Source organism: Etheostoma cragini, chromosome 13 (assembly GCF_013103735.1).
Source record: "Etheostoma cragini isolate CJK2018 chromosome 13, CSU_Ecrag_1.0, whole genome shotgun sequence".
NCBI lineage: Eukaryota > Metazoa > Chordata > Actinopteri > Perciformes > Percidae > Etheostoma > Etheostoma cragini.
Window position 1 is genome coordinate 16,195,585 of NC_048419.1, and position 11,589 is coordinate 16,207,173.

General features: G+C 40.4%; 1 protein-coding gene across 2 annotated transcripts; it reads left to right on the plus strand.

Moving 5' to 3' along the window:
• Positions 1–5: 5 nt before the first annotated feature.
• Positions 6–5,741, plus strand: htatsf1 (HIV-1 Tat specific factor 1). 2 transcript variants are annotated; one of them, XM_034889840.1, is made up of 10 exons: positions 6–26; positions 1,575–1,742; positions 2,224–2,458; positions 2,686–2,733; positions 2,879–3,033; positions 3,202–3,365; positions 3,492–3,588; positions 4,198–4,287; positions 4,382–4,519; positions 5,323–5,741. In XM_034889840.1, exons 2-10 carry the CDS (start codon positions 1,575–1,577, stop codon positions 5,575–5,577), a joined length of 1,350 nt encoding a protein of 449 aa, XP_034745731.1. In that variant the 5' UTR covers positions 6–26; the 3' UTR covers positions 5,578–5,741. The 2 variants fall into 2 exon arrangements, with proteins under 2 accessions (XP_034745731.1, XP_034745730.1); XM_034889839.1 differs by lacking the exon at positions 6–26 and adding an exon at positions 575–835.
• The last annotated feature ends 5,848 nt before the right edge of the window (positions 5,742–11,589 follow it).

Consider the following 11,589-nt stretch of genomic DNA (forward strand, 5'->3'; position numbering starts at 1 on the left):
ATGTGTTGCATTACTGACCCCTACTGGTAATTACCGGTTATCTATTATTTCATTTCATTATAGTTTTCTAAGCAGCGGTGCTTTTCAAAAAAGTAAATATATGTTTCCTTCCATTTAAGGAAACCCCACTCTCAAGGACATCTTTGAACCTGACATGCTCCACTGTCCCCTTTTCCTCACACAGACTGCAGTGTCCACCAAACGGTGAGATCGATTAAGCCATATAACAAAGATCATCTATATTTTTCTAAACCGTCTTTGAACATATTATTGCTAAAAGCACATATAGTACAACAGGGAAAAGTAACAGTTTTTTTAAGATGCAAAAGCAACCAGACAACAGCAAGAACATAACTGATATTAGCAACAACATGGAAATAATAATTATACAGTAATTATAAATAGTGTGTTTTTTGTGTCAGTGTGTGGAAATATTATGTGCTTATACTCTGTAAGCTACGCATACCCTTGGACAGTGGTTGCTACATAGACAGTTAAAGAAAGAGTTGCTACGGCGAATAAGGCAGAAGCGCTTTAGTCCATAGATAGACAGTTAAAGAGCCCAGTTATCACGCATGCGCATTCGAAACCTGACATCGGAAGTACTTCATTGCTTCATTCAAGTGCCGGGTGCCTTCCTTGGGGTAAACCTTACCGCACATCGATTAACGTTTTCTATAATTTAAATGAAACATCTCTAAAAAAATAATATTCTGAAAACACAGAAGCCGAGTGTGTTCTGTGGTTTGGTGTTTCAGACAGAGGGACTCCGCTTCGTCAACCATCGCACCTTCCAGAATTAAGATCGTCAGGACTAACGTTATTGTTGTAAAAGGTAACGATAGCTATTTAAGCTATGTTAGCTAACATCAACGAACTGCTATGCTATCTTAAAACTCACAGCCACAGACCCCTTTTTTTTTACCATTTAATAAATTACCATTATGCATACTGAACCATAACAGCCGTGCAAACATGGCCAGCAGATTGTAACAGGTCCAGACTAGCTTGCTGACACCGATGAAGCTGTAGGCTTCTCAATCACAGGGCAATGAATTAAAGCAACTGGCTGACACCATTTTCATGACTTACGGGGCGGTGACAGTGCCAGTAGCAAAATGATTGGTTGTCTATATGACTTGTTTTCAAAAAAGGCTTTGTTGTGGGCAGTTATGTGCATGTTGTTGAAATATTTTACAGGCTAAGCGGAGTCGTTTTTTTTGCTTGTTTTTTACAGCATTGGCCCGACTAGGACAGTGACATCGGCGTGTCCTGCTTTGGCCACACACAACCCTTTGCTTAACCATTTATTTTGGCTGATGTTTACTAAATCTGTGAGCACAGAGGAAATACCCATGTTGAGCTTATATGCTTTCTTTTCAGATTTTCGACCGATAGTAACCAATCTATACTAAATCTTGCAACTACTTCTGAAAATAAAATTAGGAAATTAAAAAGCAGGATGTTAAATCATTACTCAGTGTTGCTGCTACCTTGGAGCATAAAACCACTGCTTTGTACATCCTAAAATGTAATGGCTTGTTGACTTGAATAATTTCATATTCTTGTTGCAGATGAGTGGTCAATCAAATGCCAACAAAGAGTTTTTGGAGCAGCTGCGGATGCAGGAACTCTATGACCGGCGAAATCAGGATGGCTCCTCTGACCCCAACACCTACATTGACCCAGAGGATGGGACTGTGTATGACTGGGACCATGAAAAGAAGGCCTGGTTCCCTAAAGTATGAACTTTTCTTTACTTCTCAGCTTTTGTTTTCCTACTTCATATTTGTTCTTCAACGGCTCTGAGTCCCTGAGCTTCCCTGAGGATTAGTTCAGTTGCTGAATGTACAGCAGTCTTTCACATGTATGATGCTGCGTTTGAATGTATGTGGCCTTATTTTGTCAACACTGACTATAGGCTGAGCATGTTGGGTTTTGACCTACTGATTTTGGTTGACCTTGCAATGCATAGTATACTACGCCACTCTTAACAGGAGAGCTGGAGCTGTGGCAGCAATAATGTTAACTTTAAGATGCAAGATTTCCATCACACCAACTTGTGCTTGCCAGGGACCACTCTTGGCAATAAAATGCATCATTGGTAACCTAAACTGGATCCCATGCAAATGTCACTGCACCTCAAACTGGATTGCAGACCTCTTTTTTTGTAGTAATGTAGTAGTAATATTTTTTTAATGTTAATGTTATTCATTTCTCTAGATAACAGAGGACTTCATTGCAGCCTACCAGGCCAACTATGGCTTCACTCAGGATGGCCATCCAGATGCCAATAATTCTGCAGTGAGCAGTTCCAACCCAGCAGCCCCAGAACCAGACGGCAAGTCTTTAGAAAAGAAGAAACCAGAAGATGCCATCCAAAACCCGGACCCAGACCAGGCTGAGACTGCAGCTAAAGAAGCCAAACATAAAGGGGAGAAGAGGAAAGCAGATCCAGGTAAAGCGACATCCACAATCAAAGAGAGAAAACCAGTGCAGTTACTTAAAAAAATGGGAGTCAACAAAGGGTGATATGTTTTTTTCTTAAAGAGATACAATCATTTGTGAATGTTTCCACCTTCCTCCCTGTCTATAATAGTGATTATAACCGCTATAGATTTATAAGTTTAAGTTTGTACAAACACATCTTTTGATGAATGCTTTTCTCCTTTTCTTTGCTTGTAGGATGGTTTGATATCGATGACAATAAAAACACGAACGTCTATGTATCAGGTTGGTATTGCCAAAATTCTCTAGTAATCTTTCTCATTGTAAAGCAGGAAGGCTGTTCACTAAGTTGCTGACTTTGTTCGACCTCTCTCTCTCTCGCTCCCTCTCTCCCTTTATTTTTTACTCTCTTTGTCTTCTTCCTTCTCAGGCCTGCCTCCTGACATCAGCAGTGACGAGTTTGCTGAGTTGATGTCCAAGTGCGGCATTGTCATGCGGGACCCCATTACTGAAGAGTACAAGGTCAAACTCTACAAGGACAAAGAGGGAAATCTGAAGGGAGATGGCCTCTGCTGCTATCTCAAGGTTTGTCTGTCCTTCTGCTTGCCTAAAGCTTAAATTATAGTTTCCAAGGCCGTGTGTCCATTAGGGGCTGCATGGGTTTTGGCTTTACGTGACCCAGTAAATAGTAGGAGTTTAAGTTAGTATTGCATTACACTCTAGTAAAGTGACAGCGTTTGTGATTCTCTGCAGAAGGAGTCAGTGGCATTGGCTCTGCGTCTGATTGACGAGTCAGAGGTCCGAGGTTACAGACTCCATGTGGAAGCAGCGCGGTTCGAGCTAAAAGGCCAGTATGATGCCAGCAAGAAGAAGAAGAAGAACAAAGATTATAAGAAGAAGATGCAGCAGCAACAGAAGTAAACTCTACTTCCTTGTTCTTTTTTATTTAACGTCCCACACGTCCGAGTGTAGGGATAAGCACTCCCCAATATGCTGCTGTGGACCAAGGGAAGACAAATAATTGAGTGTCTTTGTCTGTGTAGACAGTTGGACTGGAGGCCAGAGAAGAAAGGAGAAGTGCGGAAGAGACATGAAAAAGTTGTCATCATTAGGAACATGTTCCACCCCAGTGACTTTGAGGTACACACACACACACACACACACACACCAGTGATTTTGTACTGTTGGGAAGACGGAGACGGCCCATCTGTTTTAATTATTTTCCCCAGCTCGGAAACCTGCACTGGGGGACTATTTTTTTAGGTGCATATGCGTGTTTGTTGTGTTGAAGCGTTTGGTTGCTACTGTTTTACAACAAGTGCTCGCTCAGGTTAAGTTGTTCACCGCGATCATTCGGTTTGAATCCAAAGTGCTCCCACACTGCAGCTGTCGTGTTTGGCTTTGAAACCAATTCTATCAGTTTTTTTCTTAAACTCTTCACTAGCGTTTTCTCAGGCTATACTTCTCGCGCGACTCTTTCGTTGCACTTTGTGGCAGGCTTTGCCAGAAGTCTCCCCACACAGAGATCATGTGGCTGACAAGTGACTGACATGAGGGTTGACTCCTTGTTCCGCTAAACAACCGAGAGGGGTCACCAATGCGCTGGAAATTATTGCAGCTGGAAAAATTATCGAGCTCATTTTTATTTATCATGCGATTAATTAATTTATTGCATATCGCAACAGACTCACTCACTCACTCATTTACTCACTCTTTCTGAGGGTATTAATCTCTGTGTGACGTTTGTAGGAGGACCCGTTGGAGTTGAATGAGTATCGCGAGGATCTGCGGTCAGAGTGTGAGAAGTTTGGGGGGGTCAAGAAGGTCATCCTCTTTGATGTGAGTTTAAGTCGCTGTTTCACAATCATAGTAGAATGGTTTATCTTGTATGTTAGTGGCATCCATAAGGAGCTGGTATGTGTTTGTGCTGCAGAGACACCCAGACGGCGTGGCATCAGTCGCATTTAAGGAGCCTGAGCAAGCCGATGCATGCATTCAGTCGTTTAATGGTCGCTGGTTTGGAGGAAGGCAGCTGACTGCTGAGCTTTGGGATGGGACAACAGACTATCAGGTAAACCGAATGCAAAATACAACAAGGAGGATGATAATGAAAATGCTGCTGATAATGATGATAAAATGCCATTGAGTTGCATTATGACAATTTTACGGATGCATCATTTTTTGAAGCTTCACCCATTAAAGAATAAAAGTCAGGATATCATAATAGGATACCGGAGCCTATCGGCCATCACTCTTACAAATAAGTAGGGTTGGGTATTGTTTTGATTTTTACGCTTCTGATGCAGAACCGGTAATTTTAAAATGATTCCAATTCCTAAACTGATTCTTGAAAAACTGAAAAATTACATCAAAGAAAGGCTCTCTTATGGAGTTTTTATTATTTAAATTAAATTTTTTTTTTTAAAGTACTTAAATATATAAGTTAACCTAAGTCCCCTAACACACAACTACAATAATTTAACAATACATAACAGTTATACTATTAACAGCAAAATAAATGTTGACTTGGTCTGCTTACAAGAGCCCAGAGAGAAAATATGGCATTTCAAAAGTAGCCTAGATTTACGGCAGCTAGCTAATGGTAGACTACACAGAAAGTGTGATATTTTTACGTCCGTGTCGGATGGACAGAGGGAAAATATTTCAGATGACACATTAAGTGGAACCGAAATGAGGAATCAAAATTTGCGTTCTAATCTGGTCCAATTGTTACCGGTTACATATGAACTGGTTCCATAATGGAACTGGGTTTTGGTACCCAACCCTACAAATAAGTCACGTGATGTTTGAGTTGAACTTGATCTCTACATCTGGAAAGAGTTTGCATTGTTCATGCTAATTCTGTCTGTGCAGGTGGAAGAGACAACACGTGAGCGGGAGGAGCGACTGAAGGGTTGGTCTACTTTCCTGGATGGAGGCAGTCAGGGCCAGCAGAACAACACCTCCAAGCCCGCAGAGAGCAGCACCACCACTACAGAACCAACAGAACCTTCCAGCACCACGGAGCCTGAACAGCATCCAAAAACAGAACCACAGCAAAAGGAAGAGGAAAGGGAAGCAGACTCTACAGACAGCAGCCTGGCAGGAAGTGACGATGAGGAAGCCTAGATACTGCACAGCTTTGGTCCCTGTGGCAACCAATAAGGACAGTCCTGCTTAATTGTGAACTGTGGCAAACCTCCGTATTGAGCAGGCAAGGAGGAGGGAGAGGAGGTATTTGGACAGTTGGAGTTGTTTTGTAATGTAGAAAAATAAAATTATGATTTTGTCTACCTTATTTTCATCATTTAGGTTTACGATGTCATTAGACCTGCACTTGTCAAGTATAGCCCACCTTTTGCTGAATTTCAGTGTGCCAGTTTGTTTAGTTTTGTGCTGATAACCCTAAAAATATGAATGAATTACAAAAGACGCCAGAATGAAACTGTGTTGGATCTAAGTTGTAGAAAATTGTTGAGCTTTAGTAACCATAACACTTTATTTTAAATGATAACAATTCACTCTGCTTTGTTCTCTACTTCTTGGAATATAGAGTTTAAAAAAAGCAGAGTTGGAACCCAAACAATGTCTGCAACACTTCAGCATGTCCTGACAGAAATGCTCCTGTGTATTATTTCACTTTTTGTAATCAGGGTTTTGAGGTTTTTAGATACTCCTCCTCCAGCATGTAAACAACCTTTTAACACTACTTGTGTAATTAAAGTTGTCAAAAGACAATCAAGAAAAAAAATAACGTACACAAGATAGTATACACACTTACATATGAATGCAAACAAAAATTTATGAATAATGGCCCTGTGTCCAGTATCTGGATCTCTGAGGTGGTAACTATGGTCATGTGCAAAGACAGACCTAATATTACAAATACAATTTATTTCTATAACAAATACACTCTCTCTTTGGATCCTCTCTTGTAAATGAAAGCATTGATGTGTTTAATAAAGTTGTGTGGATTTGTCTCTTGACATGACATTCTGAAGCCTATGATGATACAAATCCGAGCTCGTTATGACAACATACATGTTTTAAATCAAAAACTTGTGACAAACTACAGCGATTTACAACCTGCACTCAAACAGAGAAACATCTCAGTGGGAATAGAAACAACTTCACCAGAACTCAGGCAATACAACTCCAATACCGCTTCAGTAGCTGTGTTCAGTAGACATGGAGAAATGCGTTGAGGTAAGATTTTCTAAGCAGGAGACACTTTTTCTATAGTGCTACACTTAGACACCCTAGTTTTTCGTCTTTTGTTTTAAGCTTCAACAAATACAATTATTGTGAATAATTTTCAAGAGAGGGGTGACAATTATGAACCTTCACTCAATTCCTCCAAAGCAGAAAACAAGAAGCTGGCTACAGAAAATGCTGCACTGAGGGAGTGGACAGGCATCAAGCAGCTCGGCTGGGAGCAAGAAAAAAACAAGCTGCTGCATGAAAAGGACTTTTTAGTGTCAACTCTGTAGGGCTTTAGTGTTTGTTTGCAAGAGCTAGTCAAAAAAAGTTTGACACTCAAGGACAGGGCAAGAAGATTAACAGAACATTTAAAGAAAACAAGGACAAAGTACGCTCCTTGACAGAAAGTCTGTACTTCCACATGATGGAGACCGAGAAGGTAAAAAAATCCCAGAAGGCAGCGCAGGGCCAGCTCAGTGAAATGAAACTTTCCTTTGATAAAAAGTTGATACAATTGAATGAAGAGTGGGAAAACCGGGGAATGGCTAGACAGAAGGAGGTAGCTGCCGAGCTGGAAACTCTGCAGCAGGACCGCAAGAAGAAGGTGAGCCAGGTCATCCGGGGAAAGGATGATGTGATCACCAGTGTCAGAAATGAAATGATGGCACTGATAGAGGGAAATCTGGAGAGCTTGGCCAAGGTGAGAGCACTAGGGACACAGATCTGCCAGAGACAGACAGAGGAAAAGGAGAAGAACTTTAACAAAATACAGGAGCTGCAGAAACAGAGCAGAGAGGTGGAAGAGAAGTGGCTCATCAAGGAACGGGACTGGCTCATCAAGGAACAGGACTGGCTCATCAAGGAACAGGACTGGCTCATCAAGGAACGGGACTGGCTCATCAAGGAACAGGACTGGCTCATCCAGAAACAGGAGTGGCTCAACAAGGTGAGCAAGATGGAGGAGATGAAGCCCCTGATTCAGCAATATTTTGAGCTTCAGGTACGCCACATCAGCTAATCATTTTTGATCAACAGATTAACCCTTTCAAACAATGCCTGAATGGGATCAAAAAAAGCGCCAGTACTCTAATTCAGCAGTTGGATGAAATGATCATCTCATGTGTCATGGATGTATTTATATTTATACGTAAATTTTGTAAGGGTGACCCCGAATAGTTGACTATTCGATCTAAGGAGCATGATTTGACTGCCAATCTCACAGTCAAATTGTCTGAAAATGTGGTTATGAACCAAAGGTGCTGAATGTTTGGTTTTACATTTAGCATAATTGTTGGTGTTTCCCAAAATAAATCATGATATATAGACTATTGCGGTATCAACTTCAAGTCTATGATATGAGCCTATTAATAATGCTGTTAATAACAATAAGAAGTAAGGGTACTTATGTGGACAAATATAAGTGCCGGTGCTCAGTACTGGTGAGTACTGTCCCTTTTCAGTTTTTAAAGAGGAAATGCTGAATCATTATTCTATCACTCTATTCAGGAGAATGCCTTAACAACGAACAAAGACGAGGCAAAGGATGAAAAGAAGGCTGAAGAAGGAGAGAAAAGAGGTGGAAGAGAGAGAGAAGGTGAGATAGGAAAATGAAAGAAAAGATAATAAAAGATTAAAGACAGAGAAGAAAGAAAACCAGGAAAGGTAGAAAAAAGAGATAAAGGAGGAGAGTGAGGAGACAGCAGTCCCCTCCAACCAACCCTCCCCCAGCAAGCCTTTTCCAGCAAAAGGGGTGTCATAATTAGTATCTAATTAAATGTGTTTTTTAGCCTATACAAAGTTCTTGCTTTAATTTCTTTATTATCTTTTATTATTATACTACAATCTTGAGTCACTGTGGATGTTTTACACTGAACATATCTGAATACTTCTCCCGCCAATGTGTCATCCCTATCTCTGAAGGAGAGTACAAACATTGACCTCACAGTAGAAGTATACATGGCAGTAAACCTGACAGTAGTATACTTATTTTTTTTTTTTTTAGAAAACAATTTTGTCATGTCACATTAGAAACCACTGCTAATGTCAAAACAATAAACTCTGGAACATCTGCACCATGCCTCACCACTAGAGAGCACTGTAATCCTGCTATTGGTTGGTGAACTTTGTTTTCCAATATCACAGTTATGTTGCATTAGCACCATAACAAGACTGTCTGTTCAACGTTTTGAAACCTTGACAATATTTTTAGTTTCAAACTAAATATTACTTGCTGAAAGTGGTGGAAATTACAGAATTGATTGTACGTAATGAGGGTACAATTCTGATGTAGTTGTACTGTACTTGAGTGTATTTCTACACTGTGGTATGGCTTCTTTTTACTTACAGATTTAGACTGAAGAAAATACTTAACTACAAGATCATTAAATTTATTAAGTTGATGTAAAGTACCGGTTTATATCCCTCAATCACTCAACCAACAAGTATTATAACCAATAGTGCTATTCTAGTTGATAAAATATTTAGCAATGTTATTGACTATAAAGTTCAAAAAGTGGACTAATAATAACTGACGTTGATGATCATCTGCCAGTTTCTGAAAACATACATACTAAGACCCGGAAAGACCATAAAATATACACAATGACAAGACACAGAACCCTAGAAAACACTATTTCATTAAAAGATGATTTAATGAAACTGGACCGGGGCAAAGTGTGCGTAAAAAATGTGAATGAAGCCTAAGAATCATTTTTGAATGTTGTAACATAACTTTACAAAAAACACTGTCCTCTGGTAAAGAAGGAATTACAACAGAAATGAGATGAAAAACCGTGGGGAACTAACAGTGTATTAAATGCATTTAAGAAGAAAAATGTATTATGCCCACACACCTCAACTGGCTCCTTTCGACGCAATCCACGGATGACTGTGCTGACCCACCCTTAATGACCATAGATGTGGGAGTCCTTACCCCAAGTGAAGGAGTTGAAATACCTTGGCTCAAGTGAAGGGACAATGGAGCGGGAGATTGGTCAGAGGATTGGTGTAGCGGGTGTGGTTTTACATTCAATTCAAAACACACTGTTGTGATGAAAAGAGAGCTGAGCCAGAAGGCAAAGTTCTCCATCTACCAGTCAGTTTTGGTTCCTACCCAAACCTATGGTCATGGAGGCTGGGTCAAGACCGAAAGAACGAGATCCAGGGTACAAGCGGACAAAATGGGTTTCTTCAGGAGGGTGGCTGGCGTCTCCCTTAGAGAGGGGTGAGAAGCACAGTCATCTGTGAGTAGCTCGGAGCTTCTACTCCTTTGCATTAAAAGGAAACAGTTGAGGTGGTTTGGGCCTCTGGTAAGGATGCCTCATGGGCGCCTCCCTAGGGAGGTGTTCCAGGCATGTCCAGCTGGGAGGAGGCCTCGGGGAAGACATAGGACTAGGTGGAGAGATTATATCTCTTACCTGGCCTGGGAACGCCTCAGGATCCCCCAGTCGGAGCTGTTTAATGTGGCTCGGGAAAGAAAAATTTGGGGTCTCCTGCTGGAGCTGCTGCCCCCGCGACCCAACACTAGATAAGACACCAGTAATTCATAATTTTTGGCAATCGTGCAAGAAATGTACAATGAAATTGAAAAAGTAAAAGAACTTAAATTGCTGGGAGTAATAATCAATGAAAAATTATGTTGGAAGCCACTGAAACTGCACAAATCATGTAAGAGTTAAATAATCAACAGCTATCGAACAGTATCCAAGGGTTGCTTCGAATGAGACAGAGCAAACATCACTTAAGAGGAACTTTTGTATTTCAAAATAAACTTGCTTGCTAAATTTCACAAAATAGATAAAAGTTAATTTATCTAACAGCTGTAGTTAAGAGACCATTTTAAATGTATATATTAAAAGGATATGAAAAGGACTCAAGGTGATGGTATTGTATACTGACTGTTTCCTGGCCTGATATACTGAGTCTAGTTTGGATGGGTTATTATTTGGTTCGGAGAGATAAACGGAGACGAAGAAGATAGATGGAAAAGATAAAAAATGTGTAAATGTATGTGTGTGTGTATGCATCTGTGTCTATGTGTATACATGTGTTTATGTGAGTGTGGGTAGATAAACGGTAATGTATGTGTATGTAAACATGATAAGTGAAGCATTAAATTGTTTTCTATTTAACTAAACGATAAAAAGAAGATAAAGGGGGTGCATTTTTTTTTTTTGGCTCCTACTCCTTTTTGAACATGGGAATTACTTATCACCCACTACTTGTAGAGTATTGCCATTTCAAATGAATTTAAACACAGTTTAATGCAAAGATATCATATAGTACATATATGTAGTTTCTTTGAAAATACTTTTTTTGCAGGGTGGAGTAAAGGAAACAGCACATATCTTGTTATTAATCCATTATATCCTACAGTAATATTCAATCACATTACATTATAGCACTCAATCAAACGTGTGGGTCCATTTGAATGAGCAGTTTTTAACTTAATGCGCTGCTGCAGTCTGGACCAGGTTTCCTTAACCTGGATAAATAAAGCCTTAAAACACCCACAAGGCATGTACAATGTAGATGTACAAAAGGGGGGAACGTGGTGCAGAGAGTTCAGCCGGCCAAGAACACAATACTTGGTTTTGAACACTGTGTTCTCTGTTTTCCAATAAACTCTGACTGCAACACAGCTTAGCACTAATGCAACAATATTGTATGAGTCAACAAGGAGGTGCCGACAGAGAAAGATATGGGATAGGAGCAGAGTCGGAGGAGGAAATGGACAGAGCATGTGAAAGCAGGGTCTGTGTGGGTGTGCATGTGTGTGCGTTCTGTTCCCTGGAGTCCACCCTGGAGATCGCTTGGGAAAAAGACCTCTAGGTCTGCCTGAGGTCTAACTTGGAGCCAAGAAAAGCAAGACTAAAATAGTGAGAGGGAGGGAGAGAGAGAGAGAGAGAGAGAGAGAGAGAGAGAGAGAGAGAGAGAGAGAGA

Coding starts and splice junctions, on each gene's coding strand:
- htatsf1 (XM_034889840.1), top strand. CDS start 1,575: ATGAGTGGTCAATCAAATGCCAACAAAGAGTTTTTGGAGCAGCTGCGG. Junction 1,743..2,223: donor AGAAGGCCTGGTTCCCTAAA/GTATGAACTTTT, acceptor TCATTTCTCTAG/ATAACAGAGGACTTCATTGC. Junction 2,734..2,878: donor CACGAACGTCTATGTATCAG/GTTGGTATTGCC, acceptor CTTCCTTCTCAG/GCCTGCCTCCTGACATCAGC.